Raw genomic sequence first — 22236 nt, 5'->3', positions numbered from 1 at the left:
CTTAGTGTGCCATAGGTGCCCACCTTCACTTCCTGCTCCAGCCCTTCAAGAAGTTTCCTCTAAGGCCACCCCCTTCACTCTCCATGGCTTCTGCCTTGGGCCCTCATTCCTTCAGTGCTACTGGTATTCAGTGCTACAAGCTGAGTGCATTTTTTTTCCAGGTAGTGAAAGTTACCTGTCATTTAAACATAGGAAAAAAATAGCCATTCAAAGAGAATTTTTATAAAGTAAATTTTTAAACAGACATATTGATCTGTCTCAGCTTTTTCTTGATGGTCGTGTTTCCTTAATATGACAGGAGAAGTGATCGGAGCTGTTTTCTGATGCTAGATGGCCTTTCCTATCCACAGTTTGGTGCTCTTTGCCTGAACACAATGCTCTGTATACTTACTTTTGCTTTCGCCTTTTCCCCAGCGCACCACCTCCCACCTCCCGTCACCCCACAGCTCTCCCTCCTCTCACACATCTGTCTGCAGATCAATTGTCAAGTGAGCTGGAAGTCTGTCTGCAAAGGTGAACGTGGCATTTCTGGTTCACACACATGACCCTGTTGAGTTTGTGGTATTGCTTTTGACAGCTCCGGGGTGTTTCCTGCTCATGTCTGCACCATGTACCAGCTGTGTGATTTGGGGGGAAGCTACATAACCCCTCAGAGCTTTGGGTTCACAATCTGTAATTAGCAATAATGCTCACTTGGCAGGAATTTGAGAAAGGCTCAAAGAGATGAGAGCGCTAAGGCCCGTCGCTCTGGCCAACATGTGGTGTGAACAGAGGAGCCAGGGCCTAACTGTCTGGATGGGTGGGACGGTCTCACAGGCAACAGAGGTTTGTTTTATTGCACGGAAGGTAGGCACGTCTGCACAGACGTCCTCACACAAAGGTACGTGTGATATTTAGTTGTTAATCTTTTAGAAATTCCCACTTTTCCTTTCTCTTATTTGTTCATCGTATTTCATCTCATTAGATATTTGTCATCTGAAGGACTAAGCAAAATATTTTCTCTTTATTTAATTTCCCAACTGCTAGGCTGGCCTAGAAGCATCATGAACTAACATATACATTGAACAACATATACAACTTGGTCATTCAGAGCAATTATTTTAATTGTTTCTTTAATAAATAGATTTAAATTCATTATTACAAAACATGTTCCATCAGTAAAATGCCATATGCATTTAAAGTAATTTTAGTGGTAAGACTAGCAAAGAAGGACACTGATTGTTAACTAAAAACACTTATCTATACAGTAATTTGCCCCTCTGCCTTTTAATCACAGCAGCCACAGGCTAATTACAGAGTCTAGAATACTGACCTTGGGGTTGATTACAAAGTAGGTTTTCACCAGGTGCTGCTTTAAATATGGGTCCCTGATGTCACCGTCTCCTTCCTCTACTTTATAAGCGCCATTCAAGTGTTCCAGTGTGACAGAAGAAATGTGAACACGTCTGAAATTCCATTTTAAAACCACAATCAAGATATATAAGGACATCTATGAAGGTAGATTTTCTGTTTATTTGTGATTTCAGAAATAATTTCTTCTCCTCCAAATGAAGAAAAGTCTGTATGTTCTTGGTAAAATGGACTGTGAATGAGGTTTATACTTTATCAACCTGTTTCAGAAAGATGCTTCTAGAGTCATGATCTACTCCTGTCTGGAGCTTCTCTGTGCTCACAGAAACCTGCATCGTGGGTGTGGTGAATAACAGCAAATAAAGCTTGATTAGGTCAAATTTTTGTGTGTGAGGATATTTTTTGAAACACATGCCAGAGGCATGTTAGGAAGGGTGCTGACCTTAGAAAAGTATAAAACTATGGGTTTTATTTCTCAGTGTTTGCTCTCATGCCTTCTCCAAATTCTATTACTTGTCCCCAAATTCTGTTGTCTGAAATATGCTCTTCTAACCAGAGATGGATGACACAGTTTACTGATTTTAATAATACTGGTTTCAGAGGTCACCCATAATTGAGAAATGCCTTATCTACACTGCAGTGCAAACACCTTATATCTACACGCATAAATTTGCAAATAAGCAAAGTCTGTAATTTGGGATCTGATATCTCTAGTCTTTGACCATGGGTCATCAGGGTGGTGAAATTGGGACTTGACAGGTCATGTTTATTTAATTAATGTAAGAGGCATAGGGCATGAGTCACATGCTACTAATGGCAGCCATAGAAAACATCCAACACTGAGCAGTCAGTTATTAACCTGCTGACCTGTCCTTTCTAACCATGTAGCCAACTTAGAGAGAGAATTCCAACATCCTTACCCGGGAACCCCTCCAGCTTCCATGTGATTGGCCAAGGTAACGTCATGTGACCACACATCGTACTGCCACTTCTGCAGACCAATCACACCACACAGGACATTCCCAGAATGCACTCCTACACGCATGTTGATGTCAACTCCCGTCGCATCCCTCACTTTCCTAAAGACAAGGAAAGTTACATCACCATCCAGGAACAGCCTCTCGTTCCTTTCACTGTTGGCCAGTTTTCAGGGCATTTCATCACTCAGAATTTCTCACACTGTTGGAAATATTATCAGGATCCACCTGTAGCCATTACTGAACTGAGACAGTAGAAAGGGTTTTTCTTTCTGGTTATTCCCAGACTAGACCTAAGCTTCAGTGCTCTGGGTAGTAATGCCACATCGGGCCAAACCATGGCGATGAGGCAGCATTTGGTCTGTAGCTTTTTCTCTTTCACCTGATGTGTATCAATCACCTATCACATGCTGACAGCTACCCTGAATTTTCATACTAGACTCACGGGGCATTGCCTTGTATTGTCAGAAAGGGTCTCAGCTGCCATGTGCAGTTCTAGCGTTTAGCACAATGTATGTCCCCCATGAATATTTTCTGCTGATGAGACAATACAGCTTATCTGCGAGCTTAATAATGACTTTAGCCAGAATAGGATTAAAAAACATAACCATGAGATTAAAGCTTTTCAATTGTGTACATTTTTTAACAAAAAGAGAAAAAACAATACTGTTTAAGAAGCTTTAATAATGCATAAAGTGTCATTAAAAAGAAACTAATTAAAAAAAATCATTTAAAAAATACGTTAGGACCCTGTTGCCAACTCATTAACAGAGACAAGTGAAGAACTTGCCTTAAGGGAAAATGGCAGTGCTTCGCCATGCTTATTTATTTCTGCTGGCTAAGTACATTTATCAATTAAAATATTATTGCAGAAGAAGTATACAGGAAGGCGTCCGTGGTTCCGTGGAGAATCATCCCCCAGAGGCTGTGTGAAGGAAACCATGACACTGCCTGCAGCTCGGCAAGGGGGAAGGGTTGCCAGGTGTGGCCTGCAGTCAAACGAACCTGAAACTGCTGAAAATGACGCAGGCATGGCTGCCATGCTTAAATAATAAAACAACGTCATTTGGGTATGCTAAAAATGATAAAAAGAAACAGACCCACCATGTAAAAATAAATAGCTTCCCAAAGAAAAAAATGTAGAAAGGTGTTTCCTTCCCCTCCTCACCCGTCCCCTCCACCGCCCCTCTATCTGTCTTCCTTTTATGTTTTTCCCCCCAAAGACAACAACCTATTTGGCACTATGCACTCAAACCCTTCATTCCCACCCACAGAATGAGCCAGAACATCAACAGGACATAGGAGACGTGCCCCGCCACTCTGCCCTCCACGGGCAATGAGTGCTATGGCTGCCCAGGCCCGGGATGGTCCTCACTGCCAAGCCTTTGCTCATGACGGCTCCTCTCTCTGCTCCCCACTCCCCTGAGCCTCCCTTTGCTGACAGGGCCGGGGTGTCACGTGGCCAGTTTGCATCATTCTTCCATCCGTGGTTCAGGCATGATCTCATCCAGGAAGGCTTTCTGGTCTCTCCTTCCAGGTTCATGCCAGCACCCTTCCTAGGTGCTCCAACCATCCTGTGCAGTGGGCACTGCCCATCTGTGCCCACATCTGCTCTCAGAGTGCCAGCCCCATGAAGACGCGGACCTTGTCAACATGGTCTGGATACCCATCAGTGGGTTCAGGACCTGGGGCAACGTAGACACGTCGATACAAGTTTATCACTTGACCTAGGTCATTTTTGAAGGGTTTACTTTGTTTGTGTCTTTGGGAGATGAGATTCTGAATAATGTGTTATAAAACCCATAACTGTTCTTAAGATTTTATGTTGCTGAGAGAGAACAGTTCCAACCACATAGTATTTCTGTACCAAAATATGGTCAGCAGAGAGCCAGGAGGGGGTGAAAAGGGAGGACGAGGCACTCTCCAGTGGCCACTTTGACAGAACTGACTGGTTGATGATTTGACTCTTTAAAACAATCTCCATGTCCTTTGTGCCTTTTGTAGAAAAATTAGTTGATGAAGGGTTCAAATGAGTTGACTTACCCAATGTTTTAATGCATGTAGGTGCAATCTGTGTGACCTATACAAAAATGTGGACGTAATTGCTTAAATCTTACAAGAATAACAGATGAACTTTCTAGATTAAGAGGACCCTTAATGACTCATAAATTCACGGGCCTGAATATTACCTCCTGGATTAAGAACAGTTTACAGTTTACATTTGCCTTTAAAAGGAGCAGAAGAGATGTCAAGTGCTGTCTGTCTTCCTGAGACAGACTAACAAATGTCAGGACAGAAACAAAAAAAAATTCTCTAAGCATTGGGAACCATCCAAAACTGCAGCTGACGTGCTTCTGCAGTGGTGTTATAGCAAACAGGGACTGAGTCTCTGAATCGTGTGGAGGTCCAAACATGGAAGAAATACCACAGGCAAACATTCCTGGACCCATGTTGCTGGTTCCTATGAAAAACCTGAGATGATCTGGCAAAATGCCACGTGCTAAGTGTGCACCTTCTTCTCACCACCTTAAAAAGATTAAAATTCCTGTATTCATCCTCATCTTACGGTTTAATAAATGGGAATGAAACTGCTTGTCCTTGCATGTGAGAGAGAACAAAGAATTCCTGAAATTTGTTGAGATTCCCTACCCTTTATTGGGGGTGTAATAAAACAATCTATGATTGATATTTCGTCAACTGTGTGTGAGCCAAACAGGTGCTGTATAACAGAGGGAGAGTATGGTCAATGAGTGGCAGGTCACAGGGACACATGGCCATTAATATTTGAAACTTAGGTGCAGTTATAAGCAAGAGTTCTGGAAAGTTTCCTCAAGTCTGCTTAAATTACTGAGATTCTGGACACATATTACTTATGCATCTATGATGAATGGATAAATCAAATGTGATATATCCATACAAGAGAATACTATCCCACTATGGAAAGGAAAGAATCACTGACACATGCCACAGAGTACATGAAGCTTGAAAACATAAAAGATAAATATTATATGATTCCACTTATACGAAATAACTAGGACAGGCAAAGTCATGGAGGCTGAAAGTAGAAGAGAAGCTACCAGGGGCTGGGGAAGGGAAGGGGGAGTTATTGTTTAGTGGAGTTTCTGTTGGGGACAGTGACAGTGGTGATGGTGGCACAACATTTTGAATGTACTTAACACCACTGAATTGTAACGGAGAAAGGGTTGAAAGGGCAATATTTATGTGATGTATATTTTACCACCATAAAAATGTAACAGAAAAAGATTACTGATGAACTGATAACACACAGGTGGATGGAACGGATTCTTTCTCCTAAAAGCTCTTCAACACATTGGAATAAGGTAAACATAACTGAACTAGAAAGCAGTTGGTGCAAAAGCAGAAGTCAAGCCTCAGGAAACGTGTGGATTGTTTAACCCGATGTTACTGATGCACACCATAAGTAAACTTGTCCTTTCTGAAAATCTTTCCCACATTAATTTGAAAAGGAAATCAAGAGAAAATGCCTTCCCTTAATAGAATTCACTTCACCCCTTGTTTGAAACCAACACAGAGCTTGCCTCCAGGGGCAGGTTATAAATTTAAGTAAACCTATTAGTTCCACTGATGGTATTCACTTACATCTAGTGTTGGCAATAGTTCATTACGTTAGAAATAAACAAAACCTATTTTTCACGTATCAGGAAACACAAATGATTTATTTATGAGAAGAAACAAGTAGGACACAGCTATTTCCCACACAACGTATTTCATGTGGGAAGCTGAGGCCACACTAACTACCCCCCATCCGGAATCCTTCTTCGTTTTCACTTTATTCATTTGCCTCCCATTCCCTGATCTTCCCAGTGGCCTGTGGCCATTGCTACTCAGCTAGTGATTCTAGAACACTTAGGTCTCCTGAACTCATTTGAGACTGTAGGGGGCTTCATTATTCTTCCCAGACACCACATTTTTGTCCATCTTAGCGCATGACAAACATACACACTGACTGCCTGACCTGTTGCTTTCTCACTTAGAGCCCCATCTGCTCTAACCCTGAGACAAGGAAACAGAACATCCACCACCTACTTCATATCCTGATTAGACCAAAAATACGTAGAGGATAGGGTAAGACCACTGGACTAAAACAGGCAATCAAGACACCCCACAAACTAAAACCTTTCAATCATATAATCAACAAAGAAGAGGCACAATCACTGATAAGAATATTCTAGCTTCTACAAAGGGCCTTCGTTACTAAAGGATTCATCGTGGTGCCAGTAATGAAAATTAACTTTGTTCCTCATAGTTTTGTCCTGTTCTTGTCAACCATAAGACAGTATTCTACATGAGGAAATCTCTCGAATTACAATGAAAGAGAATACAGATACAATACAGAAACATACTAGGGAGATAAACTGAAATTAACTCCATAGACCTGAGCATTTTTGACAAGATTTTGGACTGGGTTTTTATATCATTGCTGCCTGGTGGTAAAAGTTACTCTCTTTTTATACAATTTGTGTGTAGCCGTATTATTTGTCAGAAATCACGAAACAGTACAGACATTTCCTTAAGATCAGAGGAGACATTTGACTTTCTAAAACTCACTTTTTGGAAAAAAACAAAGCTGTCCTTTTGCATAGATTTATAACTCAGTTTTGCCAAAGAATCTGAGGCTAATAATAATAATAATAACAATAATAATACAAAACACAGAAGTCTTACTTTGGATGGAGTTACTCCCATACTAATAAATGGGTATCTGCATCTTTCCATTTAAATGCAGAATAACATATTTAAGGCCCGTGGACAGAAAAATACAAATAGTTGCAAGTGAGAATTACAGCTGCAAATTATAAACAGTTAAAGAAGATCTTACCAAGCATTACACTTACTTTATAGCCTCACACATATCCAGTCCCATTTTCACACAATTTTTGGCATGGTTAGGGAGAGATATCGGGAGTCCAGACACACAGTAGTAGCAGTCTCCTAAAATTTTTATTCTCATGCATTCATTCTCCTGGAAGAAGAAATCACCGAGTTTGAGGTGCATTAGGCACTTACATGATGATCTAAATTTACAGAATATCAAATGGGGAGAGGTTGGTCAAAGGGGACAAAGTTTCAGTTATGCAGGATGGGTAAGTAACTTCTAGAGACTGTGTAGCGTAGTGTCTATAGTCTACAGTACTGCATTGAATACTCAAAAGTTTGCTAAGAAGGGAGATCTTATGCTGTGTTTTAATCATATAATAATAATAATAATAATAATAATAATAATAATAATAAAGGAGGCAAGAGGAAACTTTTGTATCTTTATGGTATAAATTGTGGTGACAGTTCCAAAGGTGTATATTTACTTCCAAATTCATTAAGTTGTATATACTAAAGATGTACAGCTTTGTGTATGTCAATTATACCTCAATAAAGTGGTTTAATTATTTTTTTTAATAATACTGAGTGGGCAATGATTTCATGTTCCTCAGCTTAAAGCTGTGTGCTTTCCACAGTATTCAGTCAGTGGATTGAGCTGTCTGCGTGTTTGCAATGCTCTCCAAGTCCTTGCTATTTAACTAGGAGGCATGAACTGATGCCCAAAGCCTGCTGCCTCTGGGGCCTAAACCCTGGGCCGGATTCTGATGTTGCCTGGACATCGTCCTGTTACGATGATCAGAGAGGAGCAGGAAGCCCAGTGAGCACTTCTGTGACGGGCAATGAATCAAGGCCACCCCAAGTCCATGGAGTGAAGTCCTAACCCTGGTGCCTGTGAATGTTACCTTATTTGGAGATAAGGTTGCTGTAGATGGAAATAATTAAGATGTGCTCATCCAGGAGCAGAGCAGGTCCTAATCCAATGTGACTGGGGTCCTTATAAAAGGGGCACCTTGGGACACTGAGACATCACACAGGGAGAGCACCACATGAACACTGGAGCTATGCTGCCACCTGCTAAAAGAGGGATGACGCTTCCTAATGTGACAAGGTAGTTCAACAAAAAACACCTGGCTTTAATTCAAATTGTCAGGACATTCAGTTTCGACCCTTCTTTTTCTAAAAGTGAGCACCCAGAAATCTGAACCTCTTCCTCCTGTTTGGTAAAGGAAGAAAGAAGACCTGTACCCTTACTGACTTTCAGGACCCCCAGTGGGAGCTGTGCTGGTCAGTCGGGCAGCAAAAGGCACTTGGTGGGGAACTTGACCGAAGGGTGCCTCTGAGAGCCTCTGCACGCCGGGTTTATTCCCCAGAGGCGTGGCGGGAACGTGCGTATGGTGCAAAAGCAAGATGAGTGTGGCAGTGAAGTACATTGGGGGCCAACTCTTCCCTAGAAAAATGACACATTTTAATAAGCATCATAATACGTATTTTTGTTGTTGTTGTTGTTGGAAACAACAAATCAAAGAAAGAATTAAGCTGTTTTAAGAGAAGTAAAGGGCTAACAAAGAAGAAAAATTTTTTTTTATCAATATTCCCACCAGAAACCCTAACAGTTTCAACAAATAGGGTCTAGTATGGTTTTAGATCACTTGTCATCATTTCCTCTCTGTGAAACTTCCCATAAATGAGCATATGAACGACAACTACTGAACTGAATTTCTGCTCAAGAGGCACAAGGGTCAATGACCCAAAATGAGATGTAATAAATAAAGGGCTTAAGGAGAGGGTGTGCAATCTTTTCAGGGGTTCTTCCAGACCGCCGTTAACAGTACGAAGACACGACAGTACAACTGGATGAGAAGAAACCACGTTTCCCCCTTCTTGACATCAGAATGCCTAAAGGGGACCTTAGAACAGCAGAGACGTGTACACATAAAAGTCTTCATCTTAAACGTACTTGCTATGTGTGTGCTGAATTACATATAAGCAGAAGTTTTCAAACTAGACAAAAACGTGCTAACTCTATGCAACGATGGCAGGTCTCATCCCTGACGTAGGGTTGAGGCTTATGGGGCTCGATGGCAAATCATTCCAAAAAATTTACAAACAACATTCCTAAAGGGTGCTTTTGATGAAAAAGTAAAAAGTTGGTAAGGGGGCCAGAGGACAAGCAAGCCAAAATTTTATACAACTTCAAAATGAAAGGGAACCACTAAAGAATACTCACCTTTGCAATTTGATCGAACTTTCCAAAGAGTTCGTTCAGCATGTGGACCAGTTCTCCTGGGGAGCAGTCACTGGCCAGCCGGGTAAACCCAACAATGTCAGCGTACAGGATGCTGTGGGCAGGAAGACAGAGGGCGGCATTGGCAACTACCCGTTCCTTAAGAAAGGAAGGGCAGCTTTTCCCATTAAAAGCGCATATATTGTTTTACATTTTCTATTTATAATTTCATAATAAAAATGTCATTTCCCTGGACAGGGAATACATAAACATTGGCTAAACCTTCCATTCCTACCGATCGCCGTTTCTCTCTCAGGGCTGACACACCTGCCCTCTCTGGTATTCCTCCTGACAGTTCATTACACTGTCATAATTCTGATATCAAATTAGCATGTTTCTATTTGAATTGTAGCATGAGTTTGTACTAATAGAATTCCTAAGGTAAAAGAAGCAAAATAATAAAAGCCCAATCCTGTTTTTATTAACTGAAAGAAAAATTGGAATAATAATCTTCCTAAAAGAAAAATGACTCACCAAAATATTCTGGATTACTTACTACCTGCCAGGATAAAGCAGCCGCAGTACACTTTCCTGAAGCTCAGAGTTTAGTTGGGGTGATGGAGCAAACAAATAAGGACACCAGAAAATAGCCAATAGCAATGATAATAAGTGCTATAAAGGAAACAGCAGAGCACTATAAGAGAGGAGTGTGTGTGTGTGTGGTGATTAGATGGTGAGGAGTCCAGGAAAGTCACTTTTAGGAAATGACAGTGCAGCTTCTCTACATGGGATGTACACGCTGGTGGGGCAAATCAGGACAGGCTCGTAGGCGAAGATGACCAGCTCAGCTTTGGTTGTGCTAAGTTTAATGGCGGCGTCTGTGGAAAACCCAGAAGGAAGACCTCCAGTGGGTAGAGGAGTCTGGAAAGCTATGGTTGAGTTCTGTGTCTTAGCCTCATGTGGATGGTAATTAAATCCTGGGAGAGAACAGAAAGGAGTGAGGAGAGAGCCCTGTAAACACTAATTTATAGGCAAGGCTAGGTTTAGGGAAGCGAAAACAACAAAGGAGACAGCAGGAAGACAACACAGGGGACACAATGTCAGGAGACGGAGGGATGGGAGAATTCTGTAAGCACAAGGGCAAGGTCATCGGGCCGGGCACGGCTGAGCAGGCAGGAGATAAGGGTGTGGAAGCCAGGCAGTCGTAGGTTCCGAGCAAGACAGCTGCTAGTGAGTTTAGCAAGAAAGAGTTCTGTGGCGGGGGGAGGTTAAAACCAGAGCGGTGCTCTGAGGAGGGAGGAAATAAAAGAGTTGAGCCGGAGAGTGTGGGAAAATCTCTACGATCTGGGCTACATGAGGGCTCATTTCAGAGCTGGATTGGTGGCATTGGACTAAGAGAAGTGTCTATTTTGCAAGACGTAATGTGTTTGTGAGTGTTTCGGCACTCGTGGGAGGGATTCAGAAGAAAGCTGTGACGATTCAGAAAGCAATGGGTCTGTAAATTCTTTCTTTCCTCCCTGTCCTCTCCTTGTTATTATTATCATTCGTTATTGTTATTACTACCATCATCATCACCATCATCATTAGATAGTAAAGAGGTAGTAAATACTATTAATAGAGAATACACATCTTGTTGAATGAATGGTCCAAGCAGGACTAAAGTCAGCCGCTGATCTTATTGGTACCATCTGCAAACCCAGTGGTTTTCATTGAAAAGACCCAAACCCTCAACTGTTGACTAGATGATCTGTGTTACCCATGCCTTGTGCCTGCTTCTTTGCTCAGACCTGTCCTGTTCCAGGGTGAAAAAGCTACATCGTTTCATATTTCTTTAAAAAATAATTGGTATTCCATGCCATCGAAGGTTTTACATTTCTGAGTTTTAAGTACTTAAGTTACTTTAGGATTCCAAATACATTGCATGAATTTAAGTTTAACTCCGTACTGCCCACATATTCTAGACAACGTGAGGGAAATTACAGCCATTGAAGCTGCCTAACCAATCCTTTGCCTTAGCTACTATGGCCGTCAGCTTCCAAGATGGCCCCGGGGGGCCTTACCTCCTGCCACTCACACCCCTGCCTCGTCCCCTCCCCCACTACCCTCCTCCTTCTGCCCTTGAAAGTGCAGGCTTCTCTGGGGCCTGCCTGCCAAGCCCATGTTGAGGAATCGTCCTTGTGCTGAGAGCTCACTGACTCTCCCCTCAATCTTACTGCAACACGGAGTGTCCTGGGCTCCAGGGACACCATGGAGTTCCCAGAATAAAGACCCCGCTGTCCACCTATCTCCATGTTGTGACTGAAGGTCAGCCACAGAGAGCAGAGTTAGGAGGGCTGACTCAGTCCAATAAAGTGGGGGACCCTATTTTCTTATCTCAACGTAAAGGCCCAAGAGGCAGTGCACAGGTGGTATCTACTCCACGTGCGAAGGGTTAACAGTTACAAGGAGACAGGCCACTGTTAGCCGTGGGCTCCTTGTTAAAAACGTCCCCAATGCAGCGAATGGAACGGGCTCCCCAGGCTTATGGAAGAACAACAGCAGAGCAGCGCACCTGACGTTGGTGTGTCGCTTGACGTACAGGTTGTGAAAGTTGTTTGTGTTCTCCATCTGGCCGGCTTTGGGGCCCTGCAGCCTCTGGATGATTTCTGCTTTCATTTCCATGGCTATGTGAGCTGGCAGCAGGGACAGCAGAAGCCGCTCCTGGGACAGGTGTGGAGGAAAGACCGACATTTCAAATGACTAAGGGAACAGCCAAGTAACATGTGAAATCATCATCCCTGATTTGCAGTGGGGCAGAGTTGAGGACGATTTCTAACAGGTTAAAATACAGATGCTAGAAGCACATACTGAAAAAAAAAATCTTCTGAGGTCAGAGTGCGTTATCTTATTTATTGAGTTCCAAGCACATGTTCTGCAGTGTGAAGAAAAGGGGAGGGGGAGGTTATTTCCACAAGGATGTTGTTTTTCTCTTTTGAAGTTAAAGTAGGGAAGCAGAAATCACAGTAGAATGTCAGGAACCAGTGCTCAGTTTCAGATAGGAAACAGTCATTTTTACCTGCTTGTTCACATGAGAGCTAAAGTACAAGAAAGTCAACTAATATTTCATGTTTCCTAGCTGAGACAAATATTTTCAAATATTTCATTTCCTCTGTGATGAACCTTCAATCCCTTTGAGAGATTCTGAACTATTAGGAAGACGTAGTCAGGAATATTGCTTCTGTAAAATGTCATCTATGAAATCTACAGGTGGAACACAAAGAAGTGATAGGAGCTTTTCTTCTCTTTTTGGTCTTTAAATTCAGGACACCACAGCATGCAATATTACATTTATTTTAATATGCATTTATTTTAGCTAGAGTGGTGCTTTTCCAATCTCTTCAAGGAAAACAGGCAATATTCTTTAAGGAAAAGCATGACAGAAGGGTAATCTTTGAAAGTTTATATGAGGTATGATCAAACAATGCGGTGAATGTTTAAACAAAAAAAATATTGTAGTAAAAGAGACATTGCTATCAATCCCGCTCAAAACACTCCCCCTCACTTTGAACACACTTATCTCATTGTTCTTGCCACTTTCTGAAGCAGTTCTGGAAGTCCTCTTTCATGTCTTTATTTATATTAGACTACAGAAAGTCCAGAATGGATCCAATTTCCACATTAGTGACAAAAAGAGTCAAAGAATGTATGATTAACCAGCTAACTGTGAAAATGAGGAAGGGATCATCAATTATTCCAAAATAAATCAATTAATAAAAGTAAAATAAAAACAAAAACACGTTAAACAGGTGTGGCAAACAGAAATAAATCATAAAAGGACAGGTACTAGCCAACTGTATCAAGAACGATGTCCAAAATCTTTTTAAACAGATGGAGGACAGTTAGTGAGAAAAGAGTGAAACTGCCATCAGCCACAGTCAGGGGACCTTGCTGGTCACACCCTCAGACATGGACAGAGCAGTGCCAGATGAGAGAAAGGGGGGCATGCTGCCACCAAACCCCTGTCATAATCAAAGCACGTAGACACTGAATATAAATTTGTTAACCTCCAAAACAGCGATAAGAAATGGTAGCATGTAGAATATAACAGATTATGAATTTAGACCTACTCTATCTATTTAGAAATTGCAGTGGAACCTGCGTGTCTACAGAGATGTCTGGTGGTTGGCTTCATTAGATTTTTAAAAAAGAAAAACAATCTGGTACTCTTTCTGGTGGGTGGTGGGTGAGTCCAGGACTAAGAAAAAATAAAACATAGCAAGTCATACCCAGTTGATACAGTTCTGCAATTATCATCTTGTGACAATAACCTGTGTATGCTCTTGGGTACAGAGCAATCTTCCTACTGATGGTTGCATTTAAAGCCACCATCAATAGGCTCTCCCAATGGTCACATATGTTTCTAGTCATGCTTTTTCTAGCCAATGGTGTCCTGTCTACCCATATTCCTTCTGCTTCCTTTGGAAGTCCTGCAGTCTACGACTTCATAAATCTACAGTCCCCTGTGTCTCAACCAATCAGGAAGTAACTGATGGAGAAACACCCCAGCTTCCACACCCACATCGCTCACAGGCAGATGGGAGCATGTTCCACACTTTTCCTCAGAGCATCTCCAGCAGGACTAAATCCCTGTTGCCACCAGCAGCCCGTCTCAGTCACTAACCTCCCTCCCCTCCAAAGCTGGAGAATATACATTCTTCTCGAGTGCACATGGAACATTTTCCAAGATAGACCACATGTTAGTCCACAAAACAAGTCTCAATAGATTTTAAAAAGTTGAAATCATATCAAACGTCTTCTCTGACCACAGTGCTGTTAAATTAGAAATCAATTACAAGAAAAAAAACAAAATGGAAAACACACAAATACAGGGAGGCTGAATAACATATCACTAAATAATGAATGGGTCAACAATGGTATCAAAGAAGAAATCAAAATAGACCTTGAGACAAACAAAAATGAAAACACAATGACATAAAATCTATGGGCTTCAGCAAAAGCAGTCCTAAGAGGGAAATTCATAGCAATGCAGGACTAACTAAAGAAAACAAGAAAAATCTCAAATCAACATTTTATCCTTACACCTAAGGGAACTGGAAAAAGAACAGCAAAACAAGCCCAAAGGGAGTACAAGAAAGGAGATAATAAAAATAAAGATCAGAGCAGAAATAAATGAAACAGAGACCAAAAAACAAACAAACAAACAAAAAAAAAACAAAAAACAACAAACCCAATACAAAAGATCAATGAAACCAAGAGCTGGTTTTTTGAGAAGATAAAAAAATTGACAAACCTTTAGCCAGACTCATCAAAAGTGAGAGAGAGAGAGAGAGAGAGAGAGAGAGAGAGAGCGCACCCAAATTAATAAAATCAGACATGAAAGAGGAGAAGTGACAACAGACACCACAGAAATGCAAAAATATTTAGGAAAATACTATGAGCAACTATACGCCAACAAATTAGACAATCTGAAAGAAATGGATAATTTTTTAGAAGCATACAACCTTCCAAGGCTAACTCAAGAAGAAAAAGAAACTCTGAATAGACTACTACCAGTAAAATTGAATCAGTAATCAACGAGCTCTCAATAAACAAAAGCCCTGGACCAGATGGCTTTACAGGTGAAGTTTACAAAATATTCAAAGAAGAATTATCACCTATTCTTCTTGAACTATTCCAAAATATCTAGAAGGAGGGAAGGCTCCCAAACTCTTTTCATGAGGCCACTGTCATCCTGATCACACTATCAGACAAAGTCATTACAAAAAAAGAAAACTACAGGCTGATATCCCTAACAAACACAGATGCAAAAATCCTCAAAAAATATTAGTAAACAGAATTCAGCAATACATTAAGAAGATCATACACTACGATCAAGTGGGATTCATCCCTGGTATGCAAGGTTGGTTCAATATTCACAAATCGATTAATGTCATACACCACATTAACAAACTGAAAAATAAAAATCATATGGTCATATCAATAGATGCAGAAAAAGCATTTTACAAAATCAAACAGCAATTTATGATAAAAAATCTTAAGAAAGAGGGACTAGATGGATTGTATCTCAACATAATAAAGGCCATATATGATAAACCCACAGTTAACATCATACTCAATGGGGAAAAGCTAAAACCATTCCCCTTAAGATCAGGAACAAGACAGGTTGCCCACTTTCTCCACTTTTATTCATCGTAGTTCTGGAAGTTCTAGCCACAGCAATCAGAAAAGAGAAGGAAATAAAAGGCATCCAAATTTGTAAGGAGGAAGTAAAATCGGCATTACATGCAGATGACATGATACTATATATAGAGAACCCCAAAAACTCCACCAAAAACCTATTAGAACTGATAATTAAATTTAGTAAAGTAGCAGGATACAAAATTAATATTCAGAAATCAGTTGCATTTGTATATACCAATAATAAAATATCAGAAGGAGAAATTAAGAAAACAATCCCGAATAAATTTAACTAAAGAACTAAAAGACCTGTACTCAGAAAATGATAAGAAACTGAAAAGAGAAATTAAAGAAGATACCAATAAATGGAAACATACCATACTCATGGATAGAAAAAACTAATATAGTTAAAATGTCCATACTACCTAAGGCAATATACAGATTCAACACAATTCCTATCAACTACCAAGGACATTTTTCACAGAAATAGAACAAACAATCCTAAAATTTATATGGAACCATAAAAGACCCTGAATAGCCACGGCAATCTTGAGGAATAAGAACAAAGTGGGAGGTATAATGATACCTGACATCAAATCATACTACAAGGCTACAGTAATCAAAACAGCATGATGCCGGCATTAAAAACAGTATCAATGGAACAGATCAATGGAACAGAATAGAGAGTCCAGAAATAAATCCATGCCTATACAGTCATTTAATCTACAACAATGGAAGCAAGAATTTACATTGGGGTAAAGAGAGTCTATTCAATAAATGGTGCTGGGAAACCTGGACAGACACATGCAAAAAAATGAAGCTGGACCACCTCCTTACACCATATATGAGAATAAATTCAAAATGGCTTAAAGACTTAAATGTATAATTTGAAACCATAAAACTTCTAGAAGTAAATATAAGAAGTAAATTTGCAGACATTACCCTTAGTAATATTTTTACTGATATTTCCCCTCAGGCAAGGGAAGTAAGAGAAAAAATAAACATATGGGATTACATCAACTAAAAAGTTTCTTCACAGCAAAGGAAACCATCAATAAAACAAAAAGGCATCCTACTGGATGGGAGAAAATATTTATCAATTATACATCTGATAAGGGGTTAATATCCAAAATTTATAAAACACTCATTCAGCTTAACACCAAAAGAAACAAACAACCCAATTAAAAAATGGGCAGAGGACATGAAAAAACATTTTTCTAAAGAGGACATACAGATGGTAAACAGACATATGAGAAAATGTTCAACCGCACTAATCATTAGAGAGATGCAAGTAAGAACCACAGTGAGATACCAACTCACTCCAGTCAGAATGGCTATCATCAACAAATGAACAAACAACAAGTGCTGGCGAGGATTTGGAGAAAAGGGAACGCTTGTGCACTGCTGATGGGATTGCAGATTAGTGCAGCCACTATGGAAAGCAGTACGGAGGTATCTCAAAAAACTGGAAATGGAACTACCTTATGACCCAGCCCACTCTTAAGTATCTATCCAGAGAAATCCAAAACACTAATTCGAAAAAATCTATGCACCCCTATGTTTACTGCAGCACTATTCACAATAGCCAAGACATGGAAACAACTGAAATGCCCATCAGTAGATGACTGGATTAAAAAATTGTGGTACATTTATACAATGGAGTATTACTCGGCCATAAAGAAGAATGAAATCTCACCATTTGCAATGATATGGATGGACATAGAGAACATTATGCAAAGTAAAAGTGAAATAAGTCAGACGGAGAAAGACAAATACCATGTGATCTCACTTATATGTGGAATTTAAAGAGTAGAATGAACACACCAGCAGAAACAGTCTCAGAAATATAGAGGAAAAACTGAGGGTTGCTAGATGGGAGGGGGGTAGGGAAGAGGGAGAAAGGGAAGGGATTAGACAGCACAAATTGGTAACTATAATAGTGCCACGGGGATACAAAAGACAGTTTGGGGAATATAATCAATAATGTTGTAAAGATTTTATAGGGTATCCAATGGACACTTGTCTTATTAGGGAGACCACTTCATGGACAGTGTAGATGCCTGACCACTGCAGTGTACACCTGAAGCTGAAGCTGAATACCCTGTTTCCCCAAAAATAAGACCTACCGGACAATTAGCTCTAATGCATCTTTTTGAGCAAAAATTAATATAAGATCTTGTATGATATGATATGATATAAGACCGGGTCTTATATCATATATCATATATCATATATCATATATCATATATCATATATCATATATCATATATCATATATCAATCATATATCACATATCATGTATCATATCATATATCATATCATATCATATATCATACAGGGTCTTATATTAATTTTTGCTCAAAAAGATGCATTAGAGCTGGTTGTCCAGCTAGGTCTTATTTTGGGGGAAACACAGAAACAATGAATGTCAACTATAATTTAATAGTTGTACTCCCCAGGATGTGGAGCACAGCATAAGGAATCGAGTCAATGGAATTGTAACAGCTGTATATGATGTCAGAGGGGTAGGAGATGGGGGGCGAGGGAGTATCACTTCATGAGTGGTATAAATGTCTAACTATTACATTGTTTTGTACACCTGAAACTAAAAAATAAAAAAAGAAAGAAAGAACTAATGGAAGAATGTATACAATAAATATATGCATATATAATACATGTGTGTCATATATGTGTACATGTATATAGCTATAACTACAGATATCTACATAGCTATAGGTGTATACATATATTATAGATAGATGTCTTTAATTTTGTCACAATATGCATTAGTAGGCACGCACACATAGATTTCTAGGGCAACTGTGGAGATTCACAGTGTGCATTCACACTGTCATATCCTTTTCTTAAAGGTGTTCTGCTATCTATCTTCTGGAGCTGATGAACTGGCATTCTCCTCATTGTTTTTCTGCAGGTACAAATCCAAATGCTCATGTAAATGATGCTGGGGAGGGCTCCTCCTGCTGCTGACCCCAGCATCGGTGAGAGGGAAGGCGCACAGCCCAGGCGCAGTGTGGAGGGGGCTCAAGGGGGGATGAATAACTGATAAACTGCAGCCAAAGGGAAAAGAGGGCACGTTTTCTGCCAGGAAACAGAAACTGAGACCAGCATGGGGATGGAAGTCACGGCCAATGAGAAGATGCTGTTACGTTAAAAAATATTTATTGACTAATTGAAAAAACTACATCCGTATAGATAAGCTTGGGAATTCTCAACTTCGGCATGCCAATAAAAGTATCTATCAAACAGTGAGCAGATTTCTAAGAGCACTGAGTTTACATGTGAAAAGCTGATGTCTGATAAAATATTGAATCCTATGCAATGATTTCTAAGGAAAACAGCACATTATTCCACCAGCATGAGCTCCTTGGCTCATGCTGACTTGAGCTCAAGCCTGATTTCGATTAGGGGTATGTTTCAATTATCCATTGCTACAAAACACATCACCCAAAAACTGGTGCTTTAGAACACGAATGCATTTTCTTTTCTCATGATTCTGTGCATTGGTTGGGTGGTTCCTTTGCTGGTCTTGCTGTGGGCCAGTCACATGACTGCATTTGACGTGACAGTTGGCCTGGCTGGAAAGCCCAATATAGCCCTGGTTACACTTGTGTCTGGCAGTTGCTGCTGGCAGGTGGCTGGGTCTCGGTTCTCCTCCTGGTGGCCACTAACCCTCCACTAGGATGGACAGGCTTCTGAATAGGGATCTCAGGGCAGCAGCCTCAGAAAGCAAGAAGGGATCTTCAGGGCCTCGAAGGCGGCACTCCAGAACTCACACAGCATGATTTCCCCATATTCTACTAGTTCAAGTGAGAAACAAGCCCACCCTGATTCCAAGTGTGGGGTACAAAGGACCATGTTTTCCATCAGATGCAGACTGGAGGGCAGGTGCTTCCAATATTCATGGCTCCGAAGGTGTGGGGGATCCAAGGGTTAAATACTTTGTACAGGCCCTGGAGACCCAGAGCTTCTCTCTCCACGAGGCCCCCCAGTGCCCAGGTTCAAGTCAAGTCTCACGCATTTGGGATTCCAACTTGATTTTCTGTGAATTCACCTCATGTCCATCTCCACACACAACTTACCATTCGTCTTCTAATTCTCATCAAACATTTGCTTCAGGCTGGGCTTATGTAGGATAAGACAGAGGGGATCAGCTCTCGGTGAGGAAATGAGGTGAAGGCTATTTCATTCCCCACCACGACACTCACGTTGTGGCTTCTGTCTCAAATAACCGGTCAAATGACTCTTACAAATGTCTCATAGCAAACAAGATATGCAATGGAAATTAAGCAGCTATCTACAAATACTATGATTTACTTTCAATTTGAGATTGTTTTAGATGTAAATTCATGTAAACTACTGTGTTTCCCTGAAAATAAGACCTAGCCGGACCATCAGCTCTAATGTGTCTTTGGATCAAAAATTAATATAAGACTCAGTCTTATTTTACTATAATATAAGACCGGGTATAATATAATATATAATAATATAATATAATATAATATAATATAATATAATATAATATAATATAATATAATATAAATGTAATATAATATAATACCGGGTCTTATATTAAGTTTTGCTCCAAAAGACGCATTAGAGCTGACGGTCCGGCTAGGTTTTATTTTCGGGGAAACACGGTAGTTCAGAAAAAAGTGTTTTGTTTTGTTTTTTAAACAGTTAACTTTTTTCAAGACAATAAAAGTAAGCCAAAAATTGGATAGGATTGAGGAGGGTTATTTTCATAAAGAATTTCGGAACGAAAGGAGAGAATGAACGCAATGCCATTCAAATATTTCATGATTCAATCCTCAGCAATCCATTGACATATCTGGGAACGTTCTGCTCTCTGTTTAGGAATTTCACTAAAATAATTTTTCTGGTAGCTCATAAAAACATACTATACTACACTACACTATCCAAAGCAAGATGTTCTTTGCATATGATGTAGGCAACTATGACAGAGAAGAAGATCTTTAAAAGAAGCATTCAAAATTTCAATCCAGTTGACGGACCTCAGGCTTCTTACTCAAACTGGATTCAAAATTGTGAAACTTACATAAAATGAGATGCCTGATGCTCAGTCATCCTGTACTCAATACTGCAAAACTATAGAGTAAAAATCATGTTTTGAAGTACCAAACATTTAAAAAGCGAAATAGCATTATGAACTTTCAGAATAACTATTTCAAAAAAACCTCACGATAATAACTATATTTGCAAATGCCCTGCTGCAGCTGAATGCTTCTATCTGTAAAACTATGCACTTGCTGGTTGTAGTTTGCTAACAACATCGGCACAATATCAAAAACATTCACAGTATCAATTACCTAGTGAATGCATTGATCCTTTTCATGACTGTTAAAAAAAAAATTCAAATGTAAGCATTTCTACAACGTTCATTATCTGATCCAGTCCAATCTACAACTTTTCACCAATTCATTTGTAACATTCCAAAGAGTTCGGTCTGCTGATTTCCCCTTGCACACTCTCTCCTGTTCTATCGTGTGTTTTGTTTCCTTGTTCCTTCTCCTCTAAATCTGCTCTTGCCCCTCATCTTTAAGGGGCCTGGAAAAGCCCCTCCTAACGGGGTTGCTGTGGGGTAAAGGAATTGTTCGCAAAGGTTTTAGAGCAGTACCTGGCCCACAGGGAGCCCGTATGCTAGCCTGATGGTTGGGAAGTCTCCTTTGATTAGTTTAAGCCCACGTGCGTTGTTCTTTGTTTCTGAATTAGCAGTGATTTCCTAGTCAATAATGCCGACTTGTCATTAATTGTCCGCTAACTCTTTCATGTACATTGGTTACCCCAGTTATAGTCAAAATTACTTTGGAGGGTGGGGGCAGGGGGCAGGGATAATGCGTTTTATTTACGTACCCTTTGAAATTCTACGTATTCATCACACTACATGATCAGTAATTCTGGTTCGGTTTGTGGTGACTATACATGTACAAATAAGAGAGGTGTCCAAGTTTGTGTGTCACAGTAAAACTGCGGAGTACGACTTCCCTCTCTAACAACATGGCCAACATTTATCAAAAGCAACAAAGACAGTTCGCCGACTATGGCAACAACACAAAAAAGGGCATGGCCCTGTATCATAAACCCCCCAAACCAATGGCCAAGAAGATTCCAGAGCTAAGCATAGGGCAGGGTACGCTTGATTCTCAAGCCTGCCCACCCCTCCAACCAGTCTCACTGAATAGACCAAGTCCAGAAAATTCTTACTAATACCCACAAACCTGGACACAAACTAAAAGGCATTCCCAATTTCTGACTGAGGGATGATGGGGGATCACTGCATGCTGGAAATAGTAAGGTGTACTAGCTACTTTCAAGGGTGCTCCTGCTAGATCCCAAATAAATTTGGGAAAAAAATCCACCACCACCACAACTGATACTTGGGGGGAGAGCAGTGAAGGTCAATCCAATACCACAGTCAGCGTGAGTCGGAGACAGATGCACTGAGATGTGAGCACTACCTTTTGGACCCCCTGAAAGAGGAGGGTGGACCCTGGCGAATAGTCCGTCCTCCTACGTCACCCTTCATGGGAAAGATGAGGTGTAGAAACCAATGGTGCTCAAGTACCCGGAGGATGTGAGTTATTAAGGCAGGTAGGAAGCCCAGGACAC

The 22236-nt window shown here is 40.5% G+C and overlaps 1 protein-coding gene across 1 annotated transcript in view; it reads right to left on the bottom strand.

Moving 5' to 3' along the window:
- The window catches only part of ADCY2 (adenylate cyclase 2), a 348725-nt gene that overhangs the window by 89686 nt on the left and 236803 nt on the right, over nucleotides 1–22236 (bottom strand). Inside the window, exons 5-9 of the mRNA XM_074329098.2 lie at nucleotides 11963–12111; nucleotides 9415–9526; nucleotides 7205–7332; nucleotides 2271–2429; nucleotides 1313–1445 (exon numbers count right to left, since the gene is read on the bottom strand). Coding sequence (XP_074185199.1) covers nucleotides 1313–1445; nucleotides 2271–2429; nucleotides 7205–7332; nucleotides 9415–9526; nucleotides 11963–12111 — 681 coding nt within the window. The remainder of the gene's footprint in view (nucleotides 1–1312; nucleotides 1446–2270; nucleotides 2430–7204; nucleotides 7333–9414; nucleotides 9527–11962; nucleotides 12112–22236) is intronic.

The sequence above is a fragment of the Rhinolophus sinicus genome, chromosome 3 (genome assembly GCF_057876585.1).
Source record: "Rhinolophus sinicus isolate RSI-liver-muscle chromosome 3, RSI-T2T, whole genome shotgun sequence".
In the NCBI taxonomy this organism is placed as follows: domain Eukaryota; kingdom Metazoa; phylum Chordata; class Mammalia; order Chiroptera; family Rhinolophidae; genus Rhinolophus; species Rhinolophus sinicus.
The sequence above is the reverse complement of the archived record's forward strand: the minus strand, read 5'-3'. Positions and strand labels throughout refer to the sequence as shown.